The following is a 24,885-nucleotide window of genomic DNA, read 5'->3' on the forward strand; positions in this document are numbered from 1 at the left end:
CGAAACTTATTTGCTTTCTGGCTTGGGAAAAAGAAAGCTTGGACCACATCCCCACCAACCAGAAAAATCATATATTCTGGTAGCACTGAAGGAAGGTTTTAGATCGTATCTCTTAGTATTTTTCCACTATTGTTTTAAAATGAAAAAGAAATGTACTAATATTGATTCATAGCCAGAAAGATTTTCATTTTCTCATGTGGTGAGATAAAGAGGATCTTGACAGGCTGTCTTAGATGCCTTATGTTTCTTATTTTGTTTCTGGAGTATTAAAAATTTTGTTAATATTTGCTTTTATTATTAACAAGGTGAGTTGATTCCAAACTAAGATTGTATGTACTGAAAATGGACATTCTAAGTTCTCCGTAGGTTGTTGGAAGCATCCTTCTGCATTTCATTTATTGATCTAAGATTTTACATTGTACTAAAAGTAAAAGGTTTGTCTATAATAAGAATTCAAACCTGAGAATTAAGGATTATATTTTCATTGAAATATATCACTTAAAAATTCACTGTTAACAAATAAGCATAAAACTTAAAAATCTGCTTTTAGGTCTTGAACTAAAAAATAATGCCCTCGAAAAAGAGACTGTCTTAAACTTAAGAAATTAACTGAGGAAGGGTTAATTCAGTCAATTCCTTAAGTTCCTCAGTTTCACTCATGTTACTTTTTTCTAGTAAGTCACTTCTTTTTCAAAATACTTTTCTCTTTATAACTTTCCTCTATTTGAAATTTGATAAAGTGGGATTAGGTTAACTAACTTAATTGTTTGGGATGCAAGTGGTGAATACAGCATGAAGGCTGTCTTCATGATTTCTCTAAGGGTGTTAACTTTTTCCCGTATGCTGCTGGCTCTGTCTAAATCCTTTACAATTATTTTTTGGTTGAAAACAAAACTCGGATAATAATATAAACTCTCGGTTTGTTGTAGCCCATTGATATCGTGGAGAAAGCAAATATCTTACTGACACATTAGTAATGTTTTGAAAATGAAGGAAATCCCATATGTGGCCACTTTGATTTTCTCCTTATTCAAGTCTGGAAAAATGCATCCTGTACTCTTGATATTAATATATTAGAGTATGTTAGCAGGAAAACTTCCCAGAGGAACCAAAAGGTAGTAGTTCATATATGAAGATTTTTCTAATCAGTCAGACTTTCTTAGGAAATATTCAGTGTCACCTGAGAATTTCTATGTAAATGAGAACAACTCTTCATATGAAAATACTCCAGTGACGTCTTTGAAGTCTAATAAAGACCAAGATAAAATGAACTATATAAATAGTATTCGTACAGACTTCTCAGTAAACTTTACTTTTGCATGATGTGTGTATGTAATAGTGTTATTTATTTTTGTAAGCCCTTAATATTGAAGGTAGAATTGTCTTTATTGAGGTGATTATAACAAGCCACATTTAAATTACAAATAAAAAATTCATCTTTTTATCATTAATGAAACAAATGTTTCTATCAAGAGATTGTTTATAACACTGCGATTTAAATTTTTATGTATTAATATATTTATTGTCTGTTGTCTTAGCTTCTGCCTAAAGGGAGAAAGATTGGATGGCAACCTTCCTGCTGTAATAGACTATATACCATATTTGAGGTTTACCCAAAGGTATTTGATATTTTGTAATCTTAATTTATAGTTGAATGTCTTATATATTCATCTGATTAAAATTACCTTTTATAGAACATTTATTTTCATACCAGAAATCATTCAAAAATATAAATTCCAGTTGTATTTTTAGTATATATATATATATATAGTTTTTATATAATTATAAAATGGCATAAATAGTTTTTAAAAACAGCATCTATTTTTACTTTTGTAGTTAATATAATAACCTTAATAGCTCTATACTAGTCCATTGAGATTTCAAAACTGTAATTCATTACTTAGATTGGTTTTCATGTTATCTCCATTAAAATTAAAATAATAATGAACATTTGTGTGCAAATAATTTTATTTTGTTTCTTTTGTGAATTTATAGAGTTATTTAGGTAAGTGCAATGAAAAATTTTGTGACTCTTAAAGTCTGTTCTTAGAGTTGTATCAATTTATCCTACTACCAATATTGTGTGAGAGTTAGAGGTTTCCCACAATCTCATCAGTATTAAAAATTAATCAGGTGAAATCTAAAACTTTTCTTAAGATCTGCTTTCATAATTTATTTCCTGAATAATTATATACTTCTGAAATATTATGATCAGGTAAAAACTGTAAGGGAGAGAGAGTAATATATGTCTGTAAGTAATAGATGTATGTGTATACATACACAGAAGATGCATTTATTGAGTGCTAAGGCAGGAAAGGCAGAGGAACCAGAGACCAAATTGCCAGCATCTGCTGGATATTTGAAAAAACAAGAGAGTTCCAGAAAAACATTTATTTCTGCTTTATTGACTATGCCAAAGCCTTTGACTGTATGGATCACAATAAACTGTGGAAAATTCTTCAAGAGATGGGAATACCAGACCATCTGACCTGCCTCTTGAGAAACCTGTATGCAGGTCAGGAAGCAACAGTTAGAACTGCACATGGAACAACAGACTGGTTCCAAATAGGAAAAGGAGTACGTCAAGGCTGTATATTGTCACCCTGCTTATTTAACTTCTATGCAGAGTACATCATGAAAAATGCTGGGCTGGATGAAGCATTAAGCTGGAATCAAGATTGTTGGGAGAAATATAATAAGCTTAGATATGCAGAAGACACCACCCTTATGGCAGAAAGTGAAGAAGAACTAAGGAGCCTCTTGTTGAAAGTGAAAGAGGAGAGTGAAAAAGTTGACTTAAAGCTCAACATTCAGAAGACAAAGATCATGGCATCTGGTCCCATCACTTCATGGCAAATAGATGAAGAAACGGTGGAAACAGTGGCAGACTTTGTTTTTTTTGGGCTCCAAAATCACTGCAGATGGTGACTGCAGCCATGAAATTAAAAGACTCTTACTCCTTGGAAGAAAAGTTATCACCAACCTAGACAGCATATTAAAAAGCAGAGTCGTTACTTTGCCAACAAAGGTCCATCTGGTCAAGGCAATGTTTTTCCAGTAGTCACGTATGGATGTGAGAGTTGGACTATAAAGAAAGCTGCTGCTGCTGCTGCTAAGTCGCTTAAGTCGTGTCTGACTCTGTGCGACCCCATCGACAGCAGCCCACTAGGCTCCCCCATCCCTGGGGTTCTCCAGGCAAGAATACTCGAGTGGGTTGCCATTTCCTTCTCCAATAAAGACAGCTGAGTGCCGAAGAATTAATGCTTTTGAACTGTGATGTTGGAGAAGATTCTTGAGAGTCCCTCAGACTGCAAGGAGATGCAACCAGTCCATCCTAAAGGAGACCAGTCCTGAATATTCATTGGAAGGACTGATGCTGAAGCTGAAACTCCAATACTTTGGCCACCTGATGCGAAGAGCTGACTCATTGGAAAAGACCCTGATGCTGGGAAAGATTGAAGGCAAGAGGAGAAGGGGATGACAGAGCATGAGATGGTTGGATGGCATCACTGAATCAATGGACACAAGTTTGAGTAATCGCCGGGAGTTCGTGATGGACAGGGAGGCCTGGCATGCTGCAGTCATGGGGTCGCAGAGTCAGACATGACTGAGCAATTGAACTGAACTGAAGGCAGGAAAAAATCTTTCCTAGGTTTCTTCCTAGATGTCAAGAGTATAGGAACTCTGTAAACTTCTGTAAAGGTATGCAATCCCTGTACCCAAAATAATCACTGTCTAGTAAGAGAAGTCACTGTGATTTCAGAGCTAGGAGTGTGAAGAGTTTTTAGGTGATGAAGGAGAAGGAGGAATAGAGTATTGTGGTACAAAGATTTCTAACTTAGTTAGGGTCCCTTGGGAAATGGATAATTCTGTTACATTAGATCTAGAAAAGAAACACCAAGATGCAGGCATGAAATTATCACCTTTTGGGGATTCATTGGATTATAGGACACTTTGTGGAGATTACTAACAGTTCAAAATAATACTAGTAAATATGAGCAATACTATGTATTGGATGTTTATCAGTGCTTAAGCGCTTTATTTAAGCTCTTGTGTAAAGTGCTTTACTTTCTGTGTTAAGTGCTTTACTTCTGTTAACTCATTAATCTCCTCAAAAATCAGTGAGGTCGGCACCACTGTCCTTATTTTTAAGTGAAGAACTGAAACACAGAGAGGTTAAGTAGCTTGTCCACAGACACAGCAGATTTGTGCAGAGTGGGCCACAGATCTGAAATTAGAGAGCAAAATGACTGTTTGGAGACAGGAGTTTGGTCATCAGTGTGCAGATAGAAAGGCAGTTTTTAGTGATCTAGGAAATTTAAATTAAAGTATGAAGATAATCATAAATGTAAATGTTCCTTTCTTCTTAAATAAGAGAAGGTAGTGATTATTACAGTGCTTTTAAAAAGATGAAGTCATGGAACCTTCTCACCTGGTACCCTCAGAATGAATTTAATGATGTGTATTCTGTGTCTCCAGCTGCTTAGTCACCATTTGTCCAGTTTTTTTTTTTTTTGCAATTTCCTCTTTCTATGCAGTAATCCAAAAACATATTTATTCCTTTGTAGTCATTATATAACAGAGGACTCCTGCCATCTTGTTATATAAAGGATACAAGAACAAGAAGAGAAATAATCAATTCAACCTAGTCATAACCCAGCTAGCATTACTGACCATGGAGGTTTTCTTTTTAGAAAGATTTAAACTATCCTAATAGTCATAAAGAACCAATATTTTAAAAATTGAATGATTTTCACCCAAACGTACCTGTATTAGACACAGTTTTAAAAATTCTATTTGATGCCTAATTATAAGAGTCTCAGTTCAGTTTAGTCGCTCAGTCATGTTCGACTCTTTCTGACCCCATGGACTGCAGCAACCAAGTTGTCCATCACCAACTCCCAGTGTTTACTCAAACTCATGTCCATTGAGTCGGTGATGCCATCCAAGCATCTCACCCTCTGTTGTCCCCTTCTCCTCTTGCCTTCAATCTTTCCTAGCGTCAAGGTCTTTTCAAATGAGTCAGTTCTTCACATCAGTGGCCAAAGGATTGGAGTTTCAGCTTCAACATCAGTCCTTCCATTGAATATTCAGGACTGATTTCCTTTAGGATGGACTGGTTGGATCTCCTTGCAGTCCAAGGGACTCTCAAGAGCCTTCTCCAACACCACAGTTCCAAAGCATTAATTCGTCGGCAGCTTTCTTTATAGTCCAACTCTCATATCCATACATGACTACTGGAAAAACCATAGCCTTGACTAGATGGACCTTTGTTGGCAAAATATCTCTGCTTTTTAATATGCTGTCTAGGTTGGTCATAACTTTTCTTCCTAGGAGTAAGTGTCTTTTTATTTCATGGCTGCAGTCACCATCAGCTGTGATTTTGGAGCCCCCAAAAATACAGTCGGCCACTGTTTCCACTGTTTCTTCATCTATTTGCCATGAAGTGATGGGACTGGAGGCCATGATCTGTTTTCTGAATGTTGAGCTTTAAGCCAACTTTTTCACTCTCCTCTTTCACTTTCATCAAGAGGCTCTTTAGTTTTTCTTTGCTTTCTGCCATAAGGGTGGTGTCATCTGCATATCTGAGCTTATTGATATTTCTCCCAACAATCTTGATTCCAGCTTAATGCTTCATCCAGCCCAGCATTTCTCATGATGTACTCTGCATAGAAGTTAAATACGCAGGGTGACAATATACAGCCTTGACGTACTCCTTTTCCTGTTTGGAAGCAGTCTGTTGTTCCGTGTCCAGTTCTAACTGTTGCTTCTTGACGTGCATGCAGATTTCTCAAGAGGCAAGTCAGGTGGTCTGGTATTCCCATCCCTTTAAGAACTTCCCACAGTTTGTTGTGATCCACACAGTCAAAGTCTTTGGCATAGTCAGTAAAGCAGAAGTAGATATTTTCTGGAACCCTCCTGCTTTTTTGATGATCCAGTGGATTGGCAGTTTGGTCTCTGGTTCCTCTGCCTTTTCTAAATTCAGCTTGAACATCTGGAAGTTCACAGTTCACGTATTGCTGAAGCCTGGCTTGGAGAATTTTGAGCATTAATTACTTTCCTAGCCTGTGAGATGAGTGCAATTGTGTAGTAGTTTGAGCATTCTTTGGCATTGCCTTTCTTTGGGTTGGAATGAAAACTGACCTTTTCCAGCCTCAGCCACTGCTGAGTTTTCCACATTTGCTGGCATATTGAGTGCAGCACTTTCACAGCATCATCTTTTAGGATTAGAAATAGCTCAACTGGTATTCCATCACCTCCACTAGCTTTGTTTGTAGTGATGCTTCCTAAGGCCCACTTGACTTCACATTCCAGGATGACTGGCTCTAGGTGAGTGATTACACCATTGTGATTATCTGAGTCATGAAGATCTTTTTTGTACAGTTCTTCTGTGTATTCTTGCCACCTCTTCTTAATGTCTTCTGCTTCTATTAGATCCATACCATTTCTGCCCTATATTATACCTATCTTTGCATGAAATGTTCCCTTGATATCTCTAATTTTCTTGAAGAGATCTCTAGTCTTTCCCATTCTATTGTTTTCCTTTGTTTCTTTGCATTGTTTACTTAGGAAGGCTTTCTTATCTCTGCTTGCTATTCTTTGGAACTCTGCCTTAAAATGGGTATATCTTTCCTTTTCTCCTTTGCCTTTCTCTTCTCTTCTTTTCTCAGCTATTTGTAAGGCCTCCTCAGACAACCATTTTGCCTTTTTGCTTTTCTTTTTCTTGAGGATGGTCTTGATCACTGCCTCCTGTACATGTCACAAACCTCTGTCTATAGTTCCTCAGGCACTCTGTCTATCAAATCTAATCCCCTGAATCTATTTCTCACTTCTACTGTATAGTCGTAAGGCATTTGATTTAGGTCATACCTGAATGATCTAGTGGTTTGCCCTACTTTCTTCCATTTAAGTCTGAATTTGGCAATAAGGAGTTCATGATCTGAGCCACAGTTAGCTCCTGGTCTTGTTTTTGCTGACTGTATAGAGCTTCTTCATCTTTGGCTGCAAAGAAGATAATCAGTCTGATTTCGGCAAAGAATATAATCAGTCTGATTTCAGTATTGATCATTTGGTGATGTCCATGTGTAGAGTCTTCTCTTGAACTGTTGGAAGAGGGTGTTTGCTATGATCAGTGCGTTCTCTTGGCAAAACTCTATTAGTTTTTGCCCTGCTTCATTCTGTACTCCAAGGCCAAATTTGCCTGTTACCCCAGGGATCTTTGGCTTCCTGCTTTTGGATTCCAGTCCCCTGTAATGAAAAGAACATCTTTTTTGGGTGTTAGTTCTGAAAGGTCTTGTAGGTCTTCATAGAACCATTCAATTTCAGCTTCTTCAGCTTTTCTGGTTGGGGCATAGACTTGGATTATCGTGATATTGAATGGTTTGCCTTGGAAACGAACAGAGATCATTCTGTTTTTGAGATTGCATTTTGGACTCTTTTGTTGTCCTTGATAGCTACTCCATTTCTTCTAAGGAATTCTTGCCACAATAGTAGATATAATGGTCATCTGAGTTAAATACAGCCATTTCAGTCCATTTTAGTTCTCTGATTCCTAAAATGTTGATGTTCACTCTTGCTATCTCCTGTTTGACCACTTCCAATTTCCCTTGATTCATGGACCTAACATTCCAGGTTCTGTCTATTCCTCCCCATATTACTGTTTTTAACTTATTTGTAAAGTAGGTGTTTATTATAGAATAATTAGAAAATACAGAAAGGTAGAAAGTAGAAGAAAGCTTAAGTCACTCACAATCTTATATTTACAGCGCAGCCACTAGCATTGTTAACATTTTGACAGATCACTTTCAGCCTTTTCTGTGCATAGAAATATTTTTTCTTCGATTAAAATGGAATCATGATATACATGTATCTGTTTCCCTTAATACTATATAATGAACACTTTTTCATGTTCTTAGCCATCATTCTATAGCATTGTTTCCTAACAGGAATAGAATTTCATTCTTTATAGAGTGTGTTAACTCAGTTATTGTTCAACTTTTGAAGTGTGTTCAGTTCCCTGTCTTGTACAGTATTGCAGTTAATGGCCTTGCACTACATCTTTTTATGCAGAACCATTATTATTTCTTTAGGTTAAAACCTTGAAGTAGAATTTCTTGGATAAATAGTATATATGTTATTAAAACTTTTGAAGCTTGCTGTCAAACTGCCCACCAGAGAGGCCATACCAGTTTAGATCCTATCAGCAATATGTGACAGAGCCTACCTTTGTCATTTACAATTAAGTCTTAAAGGTGTGGCTAATGCTCTAAATAAAAAATATCCTGTTGTTGTTTTTGGTTTGCATTTATTTGATTGCTGGTGAAGTTGAACTTCAAAAATATTAGTTATTCTTTTAAAATAGAGTTTTATGCTTCTGAAGCTAAATATGTGAAATAAGTTAATAGAAAACATCCTAAAATATATTTCATATTTAAAATTGGTTTAATTAAGTTTTAAATCGTGTATCAGTGATAAGATATGAAATTTTCTGAGTTACTGCTTGATATAGCTTTAAAGATCTTTTCTTAAATGGATTTTAAGCCAAAAAAGTCTAACAGTAGCTGATGATTGTTGGTCTTTTATAATGCCTTCAGTTTTTCACTTTTAAATATAGCATGTTTATAGTTAAGTATTTATATTTAGAATGATAATTTCCTAAAGAGGCAAATTTCTACAGACAGAATTGCTGAGTTTAAAAGATTGTAAATGATCAAGTATGCTGTTAAATTGCTTTTCTTATATAGTTTAGCTGTGGCTTTTCATATATAGTTGGCTGTCCATATCTGCAGGGTCCACATCTGTGAATTAATCAACTGTGGATCAAATGTATACAGGATTTGGCCATGTAAGCGACTTGCACTTCCATGGACTCTGCTCTCTTGGGGGCTCCTGGAAACAGTCCTTCCTGGATACTGAGGGACCTCTTGACCCTGTCTTTTCCCCTCTTAGAAGGGATAAGCTAAGCATTTTTCTACCAAAGGCCAGTCTTTTGGCCTGTGTACTGCACCCCATCATCTCTCTTCTGTTCGGTCTTAGCTCTGGTAGTTGTCCTTTTCCATTAACTTTCCTTTTTCTAGATCTTCCTGCACGTCATAACGTATAAGCATGTGGTTATTTTTCCCTTCTTAAAAAAGGGAACCAAGAAATTTCCCAGCCCCTCATGTAACACTTCTGAGCTATTCTTTAGTTCCCTTTCTTTTATGGCAGAACTGTGCCTCCTTTCTTGTTTTTTGCCTCCTTTCTCTCTTGGTGGCTCAGCTGGTAAAGAATCTGCCTGCAATGCAGGAGACCCAGGTTCAATCCCTGGGTTGGGAAGATCCCGTGGAAAAGGGAATGGCAACCTACTCCAGTATTCTTGGCTGCAGAGTCCCACAGACAGAGAAGCCTGGAGGCCCATAGTCCATGGGGTGCAAAGAGTCAGACATGACTGAGTGTCTAATACTTTCACTTCTCCTGAACTAGTCAAATGAGCCTTTAATACCTACCGCTGAAACTACTCTTTTCATAGTCAGCAGGAATGTCTCCTTGCCAAAGCCAGAGGTCAGTTTGCTCACCTTACTTGACCTTTGAGCAGTGTTGGATGCACACAACTCTTCCTCTTAGCACTTTGCTACTTTTCCTCCTGTTTGCTCCTTCTTACTCTCTCTCACTGCTTTCTTCACTTCCCCAACCTCTAAATGTTGGACTGTTTCCGAGCTCAGTTCTGAATTGTCTACTCTCTCTACACTAAGTAATTGCATCCAGCTTCACGGCTTTTTAACACTATACTGCTCTTTCCCATATGTATGCTTCTACCTAGAACACTACTCTGAACTCTGGACTCATACACACAGCTGCCAACTTGACATCTCCACCTGGATGTGTAATAAGCACCTCAGATGAAGCATGTACAATAAAGAACTCCTAATCCCACCACCGCCACCTCTGGAAAAAAACTCACTTCTTCCTTTAGTCTTTGCCATTCCTAGAATGGTAGTTCTAGCATGCCAGTTGCTTATGCTCAAAAACTTTGGGGTCAGTGTTGAATTCTCTCTTCCATAATCCATCAGTAAATTTTGCACCACCACTGTCACCTCCTAAACTTAAATACGGAGATTTGCAAGAGTCTTCAAACTCCACCTCTGACTCCTGTCATTTTTTTCTCCATAGAACAGCCAGAGTGATCCTTTAGGAATATGTCAAATAATTTCATTCCTCTGTTCAAAACTTTCCAGTAGTTGCTTTCCTTCTGACTCAAAGTGAAAGACAAAATTCCCAAGTTTACCTGGCCTCCCGTTCCTCCGTGACCTCATGTCCTGTTCCCTGCCTTCTTACTCACTGTGCTTCAGTGACACTGGCCACCTTGTTACTCCTTCAGCACACCCAGTCCGCATATGCATCGTTCTGTTTTCTCTACTAGGAACACAATCACTCTCAAGGTATTTGCATGGCTACTTCCCTCATCTTCTTTAAGACTCTGCTTAGTACCATCATAGTCAGGAAGCCTGCACGGAACATTCTCCCTAAAAGAGTGATACCAGTTCCCCTGACTGAGGTGACCTCAAGCAACTATTTTCATCTCTTATTCTCATTTTCTTCCTTTGTTGAATGAACTTATTAGATAGTGCAGCAATACTTCATGGGGTTATCATGAGGACTAATGAGGTACATGAAGTGTTCATACAGTTCCTTGGATCCCTGTCAGTTAGTCAGTTCAGTTCAGTCGCTCAGTCGTGTCTGACTCTTTGCGACCCCATGAATCGCAGCACGCCAGGCCTCCCTGTCTACCACCAACTCCCAGAGTTTACCCAAACTCATGTCCATCGAGTCAGTGGAGCCATCCAGCCATCTCATCCTCTGTCATCCCTTTCTCCTCCTGCCCCCAATCCCTCCCAGCATTAGCGTCTTTTCCAATGAGTCAACTCTTCCCGTCAGGTGGCCAAAGTATTGGAGTTTCAGCTTCAACATCAGTCTTTCCAGTGAACACTCAGGACTGATCTCCTTTAGGATGGACTGGTTGGATCTCCTTGCAGGCCAAGGGGCTCTCAAGAGTCTTCTGCAACACCACAGTTCAAAAGCATCAATTCTTTGGCCCTCAGCTTTCTTCACAGTCTAACTCTCACACCCATACATGACCACAGGAAAAACCATAGCCTTGACTAGATGGACCTTAGTCGGCAAAGTAATGTCTCTGCTTTTTAATATGCTATCTAGGGTGGTTATAACTTTCCTTCCAGGGAGTAAGCATCTTTTAATTTCATGGCTGCTGTCACCATCTGCAGTGATTTTGGAGCCCCCCAAAAATAAAGTCTGACACTGTTTCCACTGTTTCCCCATCTGTTTCCCATAAAGTGATGGGACCAGGTTCCATGATCTTCATTTTCTGAATGTTGAGCTTTTAGCCAACTTTTTCACTCTCCTCTTTCACTTTCATCAAGAGGCTTTTTAGTTCCTCTTCACTCTCTGCCATAAGGGTGGTGTCATCTGCATATCTGAGGTTATTGATATTTCTCCTGGCAATCTTGATTCCAGCTTGTGCTTCATCCAACCCAGCATTTCTCATGATGTACTCTGCATAGAAGTTAAATAAGCAGGGTGACAATATACGCCTTGACGTACTCCTTTTCCTATTTGGAACCAGTCTGTTGTTCCGTGTCCAGTTCTAACTGTTGCTTCCTGACCTGCATACAGATTTCTCAAGAGGCAGGTCAGGTGGTTTGGTGTTCCCATCTCTTTCGGAATTTTCCACAGTGGATCCATATGGTTAGTATTTGTTTTCCTGCTTGTCCTCACAAGGAGCTTCCTTATCAGTTCTTCCTTTCTCCTCTTGGGTGGTTTTAGATATCTATTATTTATGTTGTTATTATATAGTATTTCATTTTACCTTCTTTGGGTTTGTGATGGTCTTTTCTTACCTTTTTATAAAATAAGGTCTATTGAGATATCATTGACAGGTAATTTTAAGTTATTTAAAGTGTACATCATGATGATTTGATACCGTATTCTGACAATAAATGGCTTCTCAGATAGCTCAGTGGTAAAGAATCCACCTGCCATCCCTGGGATTGGGAAGATCCCCTGGAGAAGGAAATGGCAACCCAGTCCAATATTCTTGCCTGGAAGCCCCATGGAAGAGGAGGCTGGCAGGCTATAGTCCATGGGATCACAAAAAGTCGGACACAACTGAATACATTCTTCCTACCTCTGATAATGTACACCTTGTGGAAGGATTTTCCCCATCTCATTAACTAACATATCTGTCATCTCACATATTTAACCTTTTATGTGTGTGGGAGAACATTTAAGTTCTACTTTTGTAACCAATTTCAGTTATTCAGTAGTGTTATCAACTATTATCACTATGTTTAACATTAGATCCTCAGACTTTATTAATCTTACAGCTGAAAGTTTGTACCCTTTTGCCAACCTCTCCCTAGTCTTCACTACCCTCTGGGAACCGCTTTTCTACTCACTATTTTTATAAGTTTTACTTTTAAGATTTCACATGTAAGTGATAACCTTCAATATTTGTCTTTGACTTATCTCACTTAGTATAACGCCCTCAAGATTCTTCATGTTGTTGCCAGTGGCAGGATTTCCTAACCTCTTGTGCCTGAACAGGATTCCATTGTATGTATGTACACACCACATCTTCTCTATCCATTCACCTGTTGATGGACACTTAGATCCCATCCATATATTGATTACTTACGCTTCAGTAAAGAAGAGTACGGATATCTCTTCAAGATTCTGTTTTTATTTCCTTTTGATACATACCTAGAGGTGGGATTGCTGGACCATACAGTAGTTCTATTTTCAATTTTATTTTGAGGAACCTTCCTACTGTTTTCCAAAAAATCCAATTGATTTTCCATAATCAGTTGACACAGGTTCCCTTTTCTCCACATCCACATCCTTGTCCTCACTTATCTTTTTGATTATAGCCATTCTTTTTTTTTAAGATGGCCATTCTTGACAGAGAGCACTAGTGGTAAAGAACCTGCCTGCCAATTTAGGAGACTTAAGAGGTGCAGGTTTGATCCCTAGATGGGGAAGATCCTCTGGAGGAGGAAATGGCAACCCACTCCAGGATTCTTGCCTGGAGAATCCCATGGACAGAGGAACCTGGCAGGCTACAGTCCATGGGGTCCCAAAGAGCTGGACATGACTGAAGTGACTTAGCATGCATGCATGCATGCGTTCTGATAGATGTTAAGTGATATCTTGTGATTTTGATTTTCATTTTCCTGATGATAAGTGATGTTGAGTACCTTTTCATGTACCTGTTGACTGTCTTTCTATGTCTTTTTTGGAAAAATATTCACTCCATTCCTTTCCTATTTTTCAGTCACATTGTTTTTTTTTTTTTTTTTTGCAGTTGAGTTCTCTTGGATATTAACTCCTTATCAGATATATAATTTGCAAATATTTCCTCCCTTTCAGGAGGTTGCCTTTTCATTCTGTCACTGGCTGCAGAAGACTTTTAGTCTGATGTAGGCCCACTTCTTAGTTTTTGCTTTTGCTTTTTTTTTTTTGACTGTGTGTGTGTCTGTCAAATCCAAAAATCATTGTCAATATTGATGTAAAAAAACCCTCTGTGACACAAAACCCACTCTGTTTTCTTCTAGAATTTTTACAGTTTTGGGTCTTGTATTCAAATCTTTAATCAATTCAGAATTGATTTTTGCATATGGTATAAGATACACATATGGTATACAATACAAGATATACGATATGCATATGGTATAAGATATAAGGTCTCGTTTCATTCTTTGTGTGTGGCTGACTAGTTTTCTCAGCACCATTTGTTGGAAAAACTGTCTTTCCCCATTGTATGTTCTTAACTCCTTTGTCATAAATATATACATGGGTTTATTTCTGGGCTCTCTGTTCTATTAATCTATGTATCTGTATTTATGCCAGTATTGTCCTGTTTTGATTACTGTAGATTTGTAATATATTTTGAAAGCAGGAAGTGTGATGCCTCCAGTTTTGTTCTTCTTCCTCTAAACTACTTCAGCTATTGGGTTTATGTTATGGTTCCATACAAATTTTAAAATTGTTCATTTTATTTCTGTGATAAATGCATTGAAATTTTTGTAGGCATCACATTAGATATGTAGATTGATTTAGGTAGTATGGACATTTTAACAATATTAAGTCTTTCAATTTGTGAACACAAAATTATCTTTCCATTTAAGTGTCTTCTGCAGTTTTTCATCAACATCTTATAGTGTTTAGTGTACAGGTCGTCCACCTTCATAGTTAAATTTTTTGTAGATATTTTATTCTTTTTTGATGCAACTGAAAATGACATTGTTCTCTTAATTTCTCTTTCTGATAGTTGATCAGTATTATATGGAAATGCAACTGATTTTTGTATACTGGTATTTATCCTTCAACTTTACTGAATTTGTTTATTAGTTCTAACAGTTTTTTGGGTAGTCTTTAGGATTTTGATATATAATATCATGTGATATGTGAATAGTGACAGTTGTATTTCTTCTTTTTTTACTTGGATGCCTTTTACTTCCTTTTCTTGCCTAATTGCTCTCTCATTAGGACTTCCAATGTTGAATGTAAGTGATGAGAGTGGGCAGTCTTGTTTTATTCCTAATCTTAGAAGAAAAGCTTTCAGCTTTTTAGCATTGAATATGGTGTTAGCTGTGGGCTCAATGTAAATAACCGGTATTATGTTGAAGTATATTTCCTATGCCCAGTTTGTTGAGAGCTTTTATGATCTTTTCTTTCTCAAAACTTAAATTTACTTCTTTTCTTATGAGTAAATAAGGCTTATAAACATCCCTTGAAGTACTATTTCAGCTGCATCCTAAAAGTTTGATGTTATTTTTTATTTTTGTTGTTTAAAGTACAGTTTCCATTATAATTATTTGACCAAAGGTTATTTGGCATATAATTTTTAATTTTCAGATATTTTCAGTGCCTTTGTTTGGGTTATGATTAGTGAATGAGGTCTACATAATATTATAGTTATTATAATAGTTCCTTGAAATTTATTGAGAAATAACCTAGAATCAGTGGTATTCCAGTGAGTGGGTCCAATATTCATTAGATTATGCTTGTTAATGGTATTTTATGTCCTTTCTCACTTATCCTTGTTTCATCTTTTTAATTATTTAAATGTATTAAGTTCTTCACTATGATATTTGATTTGTCGGTTTTTCCTTGAGGTCCTTTGACTTTTACTGCATATTTTAAAAACTACCTTGTCAGATGCATACAGGTTTAGAATTCTTCATTCATCCTGATGTAATATGTAGTAATTTAAAAAAATTCCTTGAAGTTTACTTAGTCGTTATTAATGGCGTCTAACCAGTTTTGTTTAGATTAATATTTTTCTAGTGTCTTTTTTAAAAAGCTATATTTAGTCTGACATACCTTCCATTTAGTATGTGAGAAATTGGTTTGACAGCTGTAGTTATATGTCATTAGTTGTAAGTTGTACCCTGATTTCAGGTGTGTTAGTATGTGAAAAAATGTACAGTAAGAACTGATAAAATAGAGTTCATTTAATGTTTCATGCCTTTATGTTCTTAAAGTATACACACACACATTTTAAAAATAGTTCTTGAGTTTAAAAACTTGAGTCTAATGGGCTTTATGTTTTAACTGAGGTGCTTAGGGTATTTACTGATATTTTTGGGTTGATATCCACTCTATTGCTTTCTTAGGGCTTCCTAGGTGGCTCTAGTGGTAAAGAACCCACCTGCCAATGCAAGAGATATAAGAGATGCAGGTTGGATCCCTGGGTCAGGAAGATCTCCTGCAAGAGGGCACAGCAACCCACCAGTATTCATGCCTAGAGAATCCCATGGACAGAGGAGCCTGGCAGGCTACAGTCCATGGTGTTGAGGTCCTTTAATGGACCAGAACCTGGTTGTCTGGCGTCAACGATAAGAAAGTAAAGGAGAGAGAAAGAGGCTGATATTCCTTGGTTTACGCAGAAAACCAATAAAGTCCCTGGTACGGGGCTTGCACTGCTCACGAAGGCACCAGGCGCCCTGTCGAGGGGGTGAAGGCACAGAGTGCCTTCTTGAGAGGGTCTTAGAAGCCCGGGCAGGAGAGTGAGCCCAGTGGGCCTCTGCACTCCAGAGAATTAGCCTGAGAGAGAGAGAGAGAGAGAGAGAGACATGGGGACCCAAGCTCTGATGGAGCCAAAGGTGTTTTATTCAACATCGTGTGAGTATATATACTGTCTTACAAGGTAGCTATTTTCAGCAAAGATAAAAGTCAAAAGTCCAGACTTACAAATTATCAAGGAAAACATAAGGCGATCCATATCAAAGAGAGGGTTGTAAATAATCACTTTTACCATATGGTTCATAAAAAGGAAGATGGTTGTAAATAGTTACTTGTCACCGTATGGAAAAACTAAGGAAGGAAATGCATGCATTCCTAAACCCCTGGGAGTAGTTTGCTACTCCACTCAATTCCTGAATATTCAGGAATTAATAAGGGACAGAGGATTCATGACAGATCCAAAACAGCACACAGGAAGCCTCCTGTTAAATGCTTCCTGACACCATGGGCTTGCAGAGTTGGACACGACTGAAGTGACTTAGCACAGCACACAACACATTCTTACTTTCTGTTTGTCCTACATTCTTTTATACCTTTTCTGTCTTCTTCTTATGATTCTTTTTTTTGCGGGGATGTGGGGGGACGCGGGGGGGCGTTTCTTCCGCCATTTTATTCCTTACTCATTTTTAATTTGTAGACTCTTCTTTTACTAGGCATCTTTTATAGGCTTTTTTTTTTTTTTAAACTGGTGGTACTTTTACTAGTTTTACTATGCATATCTAAACCTTAACAAAGGCTAAATTTAATATCTTTACCACTTATCCAGATAAATGAGGACCTTGTACTGTTTTAACTCTATAATCATCTCATTCTTGACATAGGCTGTTCTGTCCAGAATTGTGTTTGTTGTTGGTTTATTTAAAACTCCATAAAACTAGGCGTTATTGTTAGTGTTCTATATTCAATGTTTAGGTTTACCCACAAGTTCACTATTTTCTTTGCTTAGTGCTTCTTAACTCAGTTTCCCTTTTCCTAAATTACAATCATTAGGAAGTTTCTTTAAGTGAGAATTTGTTGGTAAATCCCTTAAATTTTAGTTTTCTCGAAATATGCTTATATTGCCCTCCTTCTGGAAGGATAATTATGCTGTACTTGCTAGCCTGTTTCAGCAGTTTTTTCCTTACCATTTTGACAATCTTTAATACTGTAATTTCTTTGTATCTACCTTAAATGTTACTAATTCTCTTAAGTTTATCTGCTTTTTAGCTAATTCATTTAATTTTTAATGTCAAATACCATCGTTTAAGAGCTCTGCTTGTCTTTTTTTCAAAACTGAAACTTTATTATCAGCTTCCCAGAGCCACAGATGTGACAGGCAGACTTCATTTGGCATGTTTGGTCATTGGTTTGTTTCTGAGATCATTAGCTAAGAACATCACCTGGGTTGAACTTTTATGTAGCAGTCTCTAATTCAAGTCTGCAGTGTGCTTTGACCTGACTCAGGAACCCAACAGATGCAAATGCTGATTGTGGAGGATAAAGAAATAGAATATCTTTCTTTGATCCTTGTATTTTCTACTATTATATCTATATTAACTTACAAAATTATGATTTCTGAGTTCCTTTGGTTCATATTTTCTAGGTGTGTTTCCATCTTTTTAATTTTAATTTTTCTGTTCAGTTCAGTCACACAGTCATGTCCCAACTCTTTGCAACCCCATGAATTGCAGCACGCCAGGCCTCCCGGTCCATCACCAACTCTCAGAGTTCACTCAAAACTCATGTCCATCGAGTCGATGATGCCATCCAGCCATCTCATGCTCTGTCGTCCCCTTCTCCTCCTGCCCCCAATTCCTCCCAGCATCAGGGTCTTTTCCAGTGAGTCAACTCTTCACATGAGGTGGCCAAAATATTGGAGTTTCAGCTTCAACATCAGTCCTTCCAAAGAACACCCAGGACTGATCTCTTTTAGGATGGACTGGTTGGATCTCCTTGTAGTCCAAGGGACTCTCAAAGAGTCTTCTACAACACCACAGTTCAAAAGCATCAATTCTTCAGCACTCAGCTTTCTTCACAGTCCAACTCTCACATCCATATATGACTACTGGAAAAACCATTGCCTTGACTAGACAAACCTTTGTTGGCAAAGTAATGTCTCTGCTTTTCAATATGCTGTCTAGGTTGGTCATAACTTTCCTTCCAAGGAGTAAGTGTCTTTTAATTTCATGGCTGGCTGGCTCAGAGGTTAAAGCATCTGCCCACAATGTGGGAGACCTGGGTTCTATCCCTGGGTAGGGAAGATCCCTGGAGAAGGAAATGGCAACCCACTCCAGTATTCTTGCCTAGAGAATCCTATGGACAGAGGAGCCTGGTGGGCTACAGTCCATAGGGTTGCAAAGAGTCGGACATGACTGAGTGAATAGTCTTGTCTAATCTCCACCTGCAGTGATTTTGGAGCCCCCCAAAATAAAGTCTGACACTGTTTCCACTGTTTCCCCATCTATTTCCCATGAAGTGATGGGACCAGATGCCATGATCTTCGTTTTCTGAATGTTGAGCTTTAAGCCAACTTTTTCACTCTCCTCTTTGACTTTCATCAAGAGGCTTTTGAGTTCCTCTTCACTTTCTGCTATAAGGGTGGTGTCATCTGCATATCTGAGGTTATTGATATTTCTCCCGGCAATCTTGATTCCACCTTGTGCTTCTTCCACCCCAGCGTTTCTCATTTTTCTGTATTCATGTGTATTTTATAGATAGCTTACTGTTGGCACTCACTTGCCTTAATCAAACCAGAACATCAGAATTGGCTGTTGAGTTTAACCTATTTAAGATTTTTGTAATTGCTTTTGTATTAGTGCTTATTCTGCCATCTTATTTTTTGTTTTCAACTTACTGTATTTTCTTATTTTGTTCCTCTGTTTGATAGAGTTTTTTTGTATACCTTGAGGGTTATAAAGACTATTTTTTTGCTCTTTCTTAAATGTTATTATCATTGCTGGTGTTTTAAAATTTATTTTCGGGCGGGAGTTTTCTAAGGGGCGGCTCTGGCGCCGCCGGAAGGTAATGTAGCGGTCCTAGAGTTGGAAAGAGCAGCGGACTTGGTGCAGCGCGTCCAGGGGTAACCTGGTGTCCTGGAGAGAGTCACCTGCGGCCTTGTGTTTTGGAGATGGAGGCTCTGGGTTGGACAGGCGTTTCTCTGAGGTGAAAAAGTCTCAGGCCTGTTCCCGGACGAGGCCTCCCTCACCCCCACACCAGCCTCTTTGGGGTCAGACAACTCGACTCAGCCCACACTCTGCCTGCCCATCGTCACCCCCGAAACCGGGGTTCTCACCTCAGGATGACTTCTAGACCGGAGATAGTAGAAGATTCCTAGTTGTGATGGGTTTGATTCTGTATTTTGATTTTTTTGTGACAAGTGCTAGGAGAGGAACCAGTGGCATCTAAGACTCATGATCATCAACTGGAATCCGATCCCAACCCTGTGGAAGTGTGTAATAAATCGTCCACCTCCCTGAAGATGACTGAACGTGTTTCAAAGGAACGAATCCACCTTGGCCGTAGCCCCCAGAAAGGGGAAAGTGGTGATCTCAGCCACCAGGAAGAACTTGAATCCAGGTCCCTTCATTTGTCCCCAGAGCAGTCTGCTTGTCATCAAGACAGGAGGCAGTCCTGGCGGCGAGCAAGTATGAAGGAAACAAACCGGCGGAAGTCACTGCCTCCCTTTCATCAGGGCATCACAGAGCTCTGCAGATCCATCAGTGTCGACCTAACAGAAAGCAAACGGCTGAGCTCTCTCCTCATTTCCAGTTTCCAGTTCTCTGTTCAGAAACTTGAACCTTTCCTAAGGCTTCAGTCTTGAAAGTTTCAGAGCCAAAGTGTCTTCCCTTTCTGAAGAGTTGAAACATTTTGCAGACAGATTGGAAAGTAATGGAACACTACAAAAATGTTTTGAAGATTCAGAAGGAAGAGTATCATATTTGGCTCTGGAAACATCAGTGGCTGAGATGAAGGAATATATAACAAAGTTTTCTTTAGAACGTCAGAGTTGGGATCAGCTCTTGCTGCGCTACCAGGAAGAGGCTGAAGAGATCCTATCAAGAGGATCAGCTGAAACCAAAAATACTGAAGTTGAAGTGGAACCTGGAATGTATGTCGGGTCTTCCCAGAGTGAAGTCCTTAATACAAAACCTGACTACCAGAAGATACTGCAGAACCAGACTGAAGTCTTTGATTGTATGGAGTTGGTGATGGACGAACTGCAAGGATCCGTGAAGCAGCTGCATGCCTTTATGGCCGAAAGTACCCAGTGCCTCCAGGAGGTGTCAGTACAGCTCGGGAAGAGAAGCACTCAACAGTTAGATCCTTCACCAGCTCGAAAACTGCTCAAGCTTCAGTTACAGAAACAACCTAGCAGATACTGCTCTAAATCTTGTCAGTGACCTCATGCAGCTTTCCTGCTGCAAGGTGCTCTAGAGGAGAGAAACCGGAAGAGTGCCCCAGTGCACAACGGGCGGAGCTGTGACATCTGCCCTGTTGCCTTTGAAGATAACTGGCTGACTGTAAAGCACTCTGATTTTTTTTCTTAAAATGGAATTTATGCATTTGAAAGAATGTCATAGACAAGCTTTTTCCAAGAACGAGCAAAATGCTTGAGACTTTGCTTTGGAATGACGTTCAGAACTAGTAGCCCATTCTTTGAAATATCCTTTGTGATCAGAAATCTCCCTACTCCGAAGATGTTTTTGAGGTTTTGAAACAACCTAAAGTTATTCAGGACCAAATCCAGTAAGCATTTTAGAGGTCATTCTGGTTGTAAACAGAATGAGACTGATCTTCTCCTGTGACTTTGAGGGTGATGTTAGGTAGAGGAGTTGTGAGCGTTGTTTGCATTGTATGGATACATATATCTCCTTACAAGATTCCCAAATTGAAGATAATAACACTCATTCTTTATATCCTGATGTCTATAATGTGTTTTAGCTTTTTTAGGGGGGCGTGCTTCACCATGTGGCATGGAAGATCTTAGTTCCCCAACCAGGGATCAAGAAGGGGTTAAGTGTTTCTTTTTCATTGTTCTCCATATTTGTTAATGATTTGCATTACAAGATTGCATGTTCTTAAAAGCTTTCCCTTATCCTCGTGTATGGAAAAAATGAAAAGGCAGGGAAGACTTAGCAGAAAATAGGATTCTTTGTCAGGACCCAGAAGTGAACCGTAGCGTGAAGTTACACCTCAGTGTTAACAGCCAATAAAACACCAACTAATTAAAAAAAAAATTTTTTTTTAAAGAAAAAAAAAAATTTTATTTTCCCTGTTCCTTTTAAAATGTATTTTTCTTCGAAACTAGACAATCCTCTTAGCACACCTTTCTCTCCATTATTTAGATTCTGTCCTACTTTTTCCCCACCTTGTTCTGTGTTTTCTACCATACTGATATCATAAGGAATTTTACATATGGATTGTAATGGATTTTTTCTCTGCTTCGCCTGTGTCTCTCCTTCTTCCCCCCAGTAGAAAGTGTTTAGGTATAACTGGTTTTCTGAACCTCTTGTTTTTAGTCAAAGCCGAGCTGATCATGAGCACTGCGCTGATATTATACCCCCACTGGCAGCACACTGGTGATGTGCTGTCTGCCTTACAATGGAGATTGAACAGTCAGTGAAAACAACCCAGTGACAAAACTCTTCTCAGCACATGTGGAGTTTCTGGCTCTCTTCTTTAGAAGTTTTTTTCCCCTCTCTTCGGGACATTCTCATAGTTTTCCTGTTTTAATGCCTTAGATCTGTAAACCTCACTTGAACTTCTGTAGCATCTGTAGGCCTGATGATAATATCCTTATTATTGTATAGTTAGTGCTGAACATTTTGGAGCTTACTTACCAGCAACTTGCAAATGCTGAAGTATTTCTAAAAAACCAACATGGAACATACTGTGAACTTTATTTCTTTAAAAAATGTTGATCTTCTCAGTTCTGATAGTATCAGCAGTGACGAGGAAGAACTGAGGACTCTGGGAAGCAGTGACAGCGAGAGCAGCACTCCAGAGAAGGCCGGGCCTCCAGTCATCATGGATGAGAACAGTTGGTTCAACAAGTGTAAGAGAGTCAAACAGAAGTATCAGCTCACCCTGGAACAGAAGGTGCGTCTCAGTCATCAGAAGTCGTTTCATTCCGGCTCGAGTGACTGCCTTTAGACCGTCACTACCACGAGATCTGCTAGCTAAACGGAAGTACTTACCTAGTGCTACTTCCTTTCTGTTCTTGGATTGTCCTCCTCTTAATTAAAAATCAGGCCCAATTTTAGGAGAGGCTTTTGTTTGCTAAACTGCTTCTAATTTTACATTTTAATCTAACACTGACCCATTTACCCTCCTGTATGCCGTTTCATTTATACGTTTGAAGTATTAATTTCTAGGATTAATTTTATAAAAGATTATTTGGTTTATGAAAATGTAGTAACAGTGATTGCTTAAGAAATTCCATATATGTGTCTCTCTCTCCTTTTGTTAAAATCAGGTATTTAAGCAGCTTTTGTGTGTTAAGCACTATAGTAGGCAAAGGGGAGTACATAGCAGACTGGGATACAAACTAGCATCTTGAGTTATAACATACTCTTAATTTTCATGTATTGTTTATTTTCCTTTCTTCCCTTCCTTTCAAATTACTGTTATTCATAGATGAGCTACTTAGGAAAAGCCTAGTGGAATTATATCAATAGAAATATTAGAACAATAAAAAATACACTGAGGAAAATGGTTACAAAGGAAATTTACAAATATGAAGAGATTTCCTGTAGACAAACAACTACTAGTTAAGGTATACAAAGAAAGCTTTAATAACTTGTGAAAGAATAATTCCGGTACCAGATACCAGCAAGAAGTCAGACTAAGATAACTAAAAGCCTTTACACTGTGAAAATCTGAAAATGCCAAGTAGAATAAAATTTTGAAAAAGTTTCATACAGAACTTCTCTCTCAAAGAATAAGAGCTCACTAAGGACATTGTACAGGAGGCAGTGATCAAGACCACCCACCCCCCAAAAAAGAAATGCAAAACAGCAAAATGGTTGTCCAAGGAGGCCTTACAAATAGCTGAGAAAAGAAAAGACGTAAAAGGCAAAGGAGAAAAGGAAAGATATACCCATTTGAATGCAGAGTTCCAAAGAATAGCAAGGAGAGATATGAAAGCCTTCCTCAGTGATCAGTGCAAAGAAATAGAGGAAAACAATAGAATGGGAAAGACTAGAGATCTCTTCAAGAAAATTAGAGATACCAAGGGAACATTTCATGCGAAGATGGGCTCGATAGAGGACAGAAATGGTAGGGACCTAACAGAAGCAGAAAATATTAAGAAGAGGTGGCAAGAATACGCAGAAGAACTATACAAAAAAGGTCTTCATGACCCAGATAACCGCAATGGTGTGATCATTCACCTAGAGCCAAACATCCTGGAATGTGAAGTCAAGTGGGTCTTAGGAAGCATCACTGCAACAAAACTCATGGAGGTGATGGAATTCCAGTTGAGCTGTTTCAAATCCTAAAAGATGATGCTGTGGAAGTGCTGCACTCAATATGCCAGCAAATGTGGAAAACTCAGCAGTGGCCACAGGACTGGAAAAGGTCAGTTTTCATTCCAGTCCTGAAGAAAGGCAATGCCAAAGAATGCTCAAACTACAGCACAATTGTACTCATTTCATACACTAGCAAAGTAATGCTCAAAATTCTCCAAGCCAGGCTTCAACAGTATGTGAACTTTGAACTTGCAGATGTTCAAGCTGGATTTAGAAAAGGCAGAGGAACTGGAGATCAAATTGCCAACATCGGTTAGACCATCAAAAAAGCAAGAGAGTTCCAGAAAAGCATCTACTTCTGCGTTATTGACTATGCCAAAGCCTTTGACTGTGTGGATCACAACCAACTTTGGAAAATTCTGAAAAGGATGGGAATACCAGACCAGCTGACCTGCTTCTTGAGAAATCTTTATGCAGGTCAAGAAGCAACAGTTAGAACTAGACATGGAACAACAGAATGGTTCCACACTGAGAAAGGAGTACATCAAGGCTGTATATTGTCACCCTGCTTATTTAACTTATATGCACAGTACATCATGAGAAACACTGGGCTGGAAGAAGCACAAGCTGGAATCAAGATTGCCAGGAGAAATATCAGTAACTTCAGATATGCATATGACACCAGCCTTATGGCAGAAAGTGAAGAAGAACTAAAGAGCCTCTTAATGAAAGTGAAAGAGGGGAGTGAAAAAGTTGACTTAAAGCTCAACATTCGGGAAACTAAGATCATGGCATCCGGTTCCATGACTTCATGGGAAATAGATGGGGAAACAATGCAGACAGTGGGGCATTATTTTTGGGGGGCTCCAGAATCACTGCAGATGGTGACTGCAGCCATGAAGTTAAAAGGCGCTTACTCCTTGGAAGGAAAGTTATGACCAACCTAGATAGCATATTAAAAAGCAGTGACATTACTTTGCCAACAAAGATCTGTCTAGTGAAAGCTATGATTTTTCCAGTAGTCACGTATGGATGCGAGAGTTGGACTATAAAGAAAGCTTTATGCCAAAGAATCGATGCTTTTGAACTGTGGCATTGGAGAAGACTCTTGAGAGTGTCCCTTGGACTGCAAGGAGATCCAACCAGTCCCTCCTAAAGGAAATCAGTCCTGAATATTCACTGGAAGGACTGATGCTGAAGGTGAAGCTCCAATACTTTTGGCACCTGATGGAAAGAATTTACTTATTTGAAAAGACCCTGATACTGGGAAAGATAGAAGGCAGGAGGAGAAGGGGATGTCAGAGGACAGGATGGTTGCATGGCATCACAGGCTCAATGTACATGAGTTTGAATAAGC

At 38.6% G+C, this 24,885-nt stretch overlaps 1 protein-coding gene across 1 annotated transcript in view; it reads left to right on the plus strand.

Annotated features, from left to right (window-relative positions):
- Window positions 1-24,885, plus strand: part of RUNDC3B (RUN domain containing 3B) — a 173,006-nt gene that overhangs the window by 91,560 nt on the left and 56,561 nt on the right. Inside the window, exons 7-8 of the mRNA XM_052638590.1 lie at window positions 1,539-1,619; window positions 21,990-22,158. Of these exons, the coding sequence (XP_052494550.1) occupies window positions 1,539-1,619; window positions 21,990-22,158 (250 nt within the window). The remainder of the gene's footprint in view (window positions 1-1,538; window positions 1,620-21,989; window positions 22,159-24,885) is intronic.

Source organism: Budorcas taxicolor, chromosome 4 (assembly GCF_023091745.1).
Source record: "Budorcas taxicolor isolate Tak-1 chromosome 4, Takin1.1, whole genome shotgun sequence".
Lineage (NCBI taxonomy): Eukaryota > Metazoa > Chordata > Mammalia > Artiodactyla > Bovidae > Budorcas > Budorcas taxicolor.